Source organism: Leuresthes tenuis, unplaced genomic scaffold (genome assembly GCF_036924035.1).
Source record: "Leuresthes tenuis unplaced genomic scaffold, fLeuTen1.0.hap1 SCAF_9, whole genome shotgun sequence".
NCBI lineage: Eukaryota > Metazoa > Chordata > Actinopteri > Atheriniformes > Atherinopsidae > Leuresthes > Leuresthes tenuis.
In genome coordinates, this window is record NW_027325363.1 from 31258674 (window position 1) to 31264673 (window position 6000).

The 6000-nt window shown below is 39.6% G+C and overlaps 1 protein-coding gene across 1 annotated transcript in view; it reads right to left on the reverse strand.

Moving 5' to 3' along the window:
- Positions 1-5393, reverse strand: part of LOC140314707 (unconventional myosin-Ic-like) — a 51006-nt gene extending 45613 nt beyond the window's left edge. The window contains exon 1 of the mRNA XM_072393057.1: positions 5164-5393. Within this exon, the coding sequence (XP_072249158.1) occupies positions 5164-5253 (90 nt within the window). The 5' untranslated portion in view covers positions 5254-5393. The remainder of the gene's footprint in view (positions 1-5163) is intronic.
- Positions 5394-6000: the final 607 nt, after the last annotated feature.

The following is a 6000-nucleotide window of genomic DNA, read 5'->3' on the forward strand; positions in this document are numbered from 1 at the left end:
TCACATCTCCCCAGCCCTTAAATTAATGCTCGGCTAAAAAGTCCCTTTCTCTCTACACGCAAAACCTATACGCGTGATATTTGTCCGCAATCTGACAAAACTTCAGACGAAACACTGGAAGCCACAGGACAGGGTCTGGTATGAGCAAACTTTCAGTTTGTACAACTGTCGCGTAAGGATGAGGAGAGAATCATCGGGGTGCACATAGACATTACAAATATGAAATAATGAGTTTGAAAAGAGTTCTCTTTCACTGTGGGTGTAGCCACCGTGGCAGAAATCTCTCATCACCAGCCGCATCTGCCTGACAGAGCTCTGACACCACCTGCCGTCAATAAAGGCGTAGTTGCACCTTCCTGCTTACGCTGCAGGGCCTCTCCTAAGTCTCCACCTTCACCTCCTTCACTGACAAAATGTACTCTGTTATTTCTTCTTTTTTTAAAAACATGTTTATTCAGTTAAAGTATATGTCTCCCAGTTCAACTGTTTCTATATGGTTGGCCTCAAATGTCAACGTTTGAATATAAAGGGATAAGTGCCAGAATTAGATTATGATTCTTCATGAAGTTTATGTACGTTCTTCATTAAGGACCTACTCTTTGCTAAAACTCAACAAAATCCTTCCGTAATAACCTCTGTGACGATACGATTAAAAATGCTCGGAGGACCTTCACATCACACATATAGCTCAAACAGAAACAGTCTCCTGTCAGATGCTACTGCGGTTATGTTACATGTTCACTGACCCTGTGGAGGTGAGCTCGACTGTAATATGGCTGCACAGCCAGAGGGGGGAGTGATCGATTCACAATGAAACAACCAACAGCCAGCAGCATACACTGAAATACACACACACACACACACACACACACACACAAGTTGTGTCCTGTTGACAAGGTCATGTTATACAGTCTACTACTACCAGACAGAAAGGCTGGTTGTGACAGCTACCCTCCACCTCCAGACCCAAGCATTTCTCCTGTCTCTACTTCACTTCTGTAGAGTTAGCGTCAGCCAATGCAAACACAATAGACACAAGCTGTTTGTAACACTATATTTTCCTGGTTTAACATAACAAAGTTCACCTAACCTCACTAGTATAATGGAAGGACAAAAACAACAAAACACTTGTCGAAACTGTTTTTGGAAGCTTAGATAATCATATGTAATCTTTATTGCAAAAGAAGAATTTTACATGTAGAAGGTGTCTATCAGATAATGCTGTAACCAGATTTAAAGAGTGAATTTCATCATCCTTCTCTTCACTGCCATATGCAGATATGACAAAGGACAGCTACCTAAATTTTACTCCAGGAATACTTGACTCTCTTGTAGACAGCACCATAGTTTCAATGCATACAACACTGGACAATCAAAACGTCTGATACCCTCTGAAAAGGAAGGTAATCAGTCATAAGAGGTTGGTTCCTTGTATAATTCACAGCTGCACGCTTTAAAGCAGACTGCAAGAAAGCTGGAGAGACAGTAGCGTTCCTCTAATTTAGAAGAGTCTCAATTAGTCTGGAAAGATAGTTTAATAACATGTAAGAAAGCCCTTTGTAAAGCTAGAACTGCTTATTATTCATTATTGATAGAAGACTGTTCCTAGACTGTTCAAGGAGGTTTTCCCCTGAATTGACACTTCCATATTGGATTTGATCAATCTATTTTTGTTGACAGGATATGTACATCAGACTTTTAAGGTTGATGTAATTAAACCTTTACTTAAAAAAACTACTCTTGATTCAGAAGTGTTGGCTAATTATCAACCAATATCCAATCTCCCTTTTTTTGTCTAAAGTTCTTGAAAAAATAGTTGCAACTCAACTTTGTGATCATTTACATAGAAATAATCTGTTTGAAGAGTTTCAGTCAGGATTCAGAGTGCATCATAGCACAGAAACAGCACTGGTGAAAGTTACCAATGATCTCCTCTTAGCCTCTGATAGCGGACTTGTTTCTGTGCTTGTCCTGTTGGATCTCAGTGCTGCATTTGATACAGTCAATCACAACATTTTGTTACAGAGACTTGAACGTGTTATTGGGATTAAAGGAACTGCATCTTTTGCTAACAAACTGCAGGTTTACTTGTGGTTCCCAGAGTTTCTAAAAGTAGAATGGGAGGCAGAGCCTTCAGTTATCAGGCCCCTCTCTTGTGGAATAAGCTGCCAGTAAATGTCCAGGAAAGAGACACCCTTTCCACTTTTAAGATTAGGCTTAAAACTTTCCTTTTTGAAAAATCTTATAGTTAGGGATGGCTGGGGGACCTCATCTGTCACACCTTTCCTCACTATACTCTCTCCCCCCCCCCCCCCCCCCCCCCCCCCCGTTTAATTTCTCAAATGGTATTATGTACATGTGACATTATTATGGTCATTAACTTGTGTTTCCCTGTTCCAACAGGTATCCTTTGAACGGTGTTATGGTGTTTTTTTGCCCCTCTTTTCTATCTTCTCAAACCTCAGCTGGTCGAGGCGGATGGCCACCCTTCCTGAGTCTGGTTCTGCCAGAGGTTTCTTCCTGTTAAAAGGGAGTCGTTCCTTTCCACAGTCATTAGGACGGGAGATTGGACTGAAGAGAGGTTTCGGTGCAATCTGTTGATTTCCTTAGCTAGGATATTGTTTTTGAATTTGCTCTATATGAATTTGAATAGGATTCATGTAGATATATAAATGATATGTGGATATCATGTACAAATGCATATGCTATTTAAATTGGATTATTTTGAAATTAATTAATTGGATTTCATTGGATTATAATTACAATGAATTGCACTCCAACTGGCTTGAATTGGACTATATTATTAAAGTGCCTTGAGATGACATTTGTTGTAATTTGGCACTCTATAAATAAAACTGAATTGAATTGAAAAACTTAATTGAAACGTCTGATACCAAATGGCACAAGTCACAGTGTCAGAGACTCTAACATATACCTTTCACACAAATCCAGAGAGGCAGGGTGATCTGACCCTGCAGGAATGTGGGAAGGGGAATAAATGAAGCTGTGTACAGGAATGTCTTTGTCGTTTCCTCTCGCCCAGGCTACAGTACATTCCATACCTCCCTAATCATAAAACTAATGAGGGTCACAGCAGGCTACATTCACCATGTCACATTGCTTTTACTGTAACTAAAAAATCCTGTCAATCCCTGCTTTAACTGTACCAAATGGTGCCTTATACCAAGGGAGGACTGCCCTTAAAAAGCTTACTCCCTTCATTCCTTAGATGCTGTACATACATATATTAGACAGCAGCTGTCTTTATTACCATCCTCCTACAGTAGCTTAGCACATACAGCAAGCAGCACAGAATGTTTGGAACAGCAGATGTCTGGTCTCATTTCTGCACTGAAACATCACTATGGGTGTGTTCACACTTGTATTTTGTTTTTCAAAGCGGACGTTTGGCCCTGGTTCACTTTGCTGCCCTTTTTTATATTAAACCAACAAATGGCTGATAAAAGACACTGACAAGGTCACACCCTGAGTGGAGTTATTCTCTGACAAATATTTTGTTTACAGAGTTTGCAAACTTACAAAAGAGTACTATATGTCAGGATAAATGCACTTGTAAGCTACTATGGTGATTTAACAGTGGAGATGTCCCAAAAACCTTTTTAATGTTTAATTAGTTCAAATAGAGGCAAGAGGCCCTATTTGAGTCCCATATTCACACTGAGACTCATACTGTTAAACTGGCCTCCCTACAAATTGAACAAAGTAAACATTAAGATGTGTGACTGCTTTATTCACTTGTGAAAAACAAGTTGATTTTATTTTATTTGCAAAAAGTGTAGTTTGGCTCGTTGGTCCAGGGTTACAGTATAATCAACACTTTAGGTGTTAAAGGTCACAGTTTCAAATCCCAGATGAGCTCCTCAAAGTTTTCCCATCTGTATGTCCATCTTCAAGATAAACCAGGCAAGTTCCAATATGTCTAGCTTTTAAGTTGAACTTGTGGAGGGGTTGTGTTCCAAATAAATCCCCTGATTTCTTGCAGACTGAAGCAGGGTCTAGCAAACTTAGCTGGGTCTAACTCATAATATCAATTCATTACTCAAGAGAAAAAGGCTTCTTCTAGACTGAGTTGAAATGGTATTTTAGGCCCAAGTGAGTTTGGGCCTAAAATATTAGGTTAATATTAGGTTACAATGAGTTATAGTCATAACTCATTGTAGAGTTATGACGTCAACTTGACATTTTTTTGGGAAGCATGGACGAGCTGTGAATACAACACTGATATCAGCGTCTAATTTACACATCTTTCAGATCTGCACTAGTGTTTGTTGTCATTTCAAATCACTACTCTGGCTTTTTACTTTCACTTTGATCAGCAGCTGGTCACAAACTTAATTCATCTAAAAATGTTGTGATGAGCATGCAATGTACAACTGGTGTTTCAAACATTCTCTTTGAAATACAGCATATCCCCTGTGGCTGCAGATGGTGCAGAGAGCAACATCTCTGCCTCTTTTATAGCAGATTCTCCTGCACTGATTCACTCACAGGGCCATATCTTTAATTGATAATCTAAGACTGATATTTAACCTGACTTTCAAAGGCGATGTTTTGCATTTTTACGTTATCAACTTCAGTTATAGCAACTTTGATGTGAATTTCCTCTTGAGTCATCAGTTTGAATCAGGAAACTCTACAGAAAAATAATATATATGGATGTATACGGAGCTGCTCAAGGTTATGCATTCTTGGTTTGAAATTCAAATTTGATGATGATCTCATCTCTTACATTGTCTTTTTTTCTTTTACTTTGTGTCAAAACGTGGATTTAGCATATGTACCCTTTACATTCTGTGAACTCACTGAAGGCTTCAATGTAGATATATGCTCTGCTACATAACACATATAGCCAGTCCAGAAATGACAGAAACAGACAATTTCAACATGAATAATCTAATTGTGATATATATTTTTAATTTATCGATGGGATTCACTCAACAGATTCACTGGAGTAATTTAGAGTTGTTTACACAGGTACTGAATGTATCAGCTCTAGCTATACAGGAACATGAACCCCTGTAAATTTAGCCGTCATTAACTGCTGCTGTTAGAGCTGCATAAAACCCAGGGAAATGAATAAGGAACAGAAAAAAGTCTGACTTCAGGTCTCGCCTCAGATGTGGCTGCTGTGTTTGGACTGACCTTGCAGTTATGGCAGTAGTTTTCTCCATTCTTCCCTGGAGGAAGGATGATTTCCCCTGTCGGGATCAGCTGGATCCTCAGTTCCATCATTGTTCTCTTCTCTCCCGTATCTTCTTACCTTCTCTTGAGCGACCCTGTCTTGTGTTGTACTCACTATTTCTCTCCAATTGTTTTTAAGTATGTGAAATTAAGAATAATCGTCTTCTGTTGTATTCCTGAGGCCAGACAGAAAGAAAATGTGCCTGGAAGATCGTCCTCAGGGATGAAAAGCAAAAATCTAATTGTCAAAGATCTTTACACTCATCACAAAAGCATCAAAGTATATGACAAATGTCTCCCTTCATAAGTGTAACAAGTGAAACTTCATCTTTACCCGTTAGAGAAATATTACCTCCTGACACAAGAATCATCAACCAAGTTTCTTCAAGCTGTGGTGTGGAGCTTTGCTGTTGGGGTGTTACCTGTTGAGAGCGGAGAGTGTCAGTGAGGCCAGCTTCCCCTCACTGCCACCAGAGGATGTTGTCTCTCTGGCTGAGGGATCGTGGAGAGGATATGGAGCTCAGCCTGTCTCGAGATGGGTGTCACATGCAAAGGATATGTGTCTTTTGTCTTACAACTGTGTGTGTGTCTTGGCAGATAAAATGTGTGTGTTCAGTGGGAGTGGTTAATACATTTGTATCTTAAATAAAACAAAAACAAACTATGCATTTATAAGTGGACTCATTTTCTCAGACAACTATGGTTGACTTTCTCACTGTGAAAACTCTGGTAGCACCACCTCCACCACATACACAGACACAGGGCTGGCGTGTGTAAACAGCATCCTGCCTCAGACGT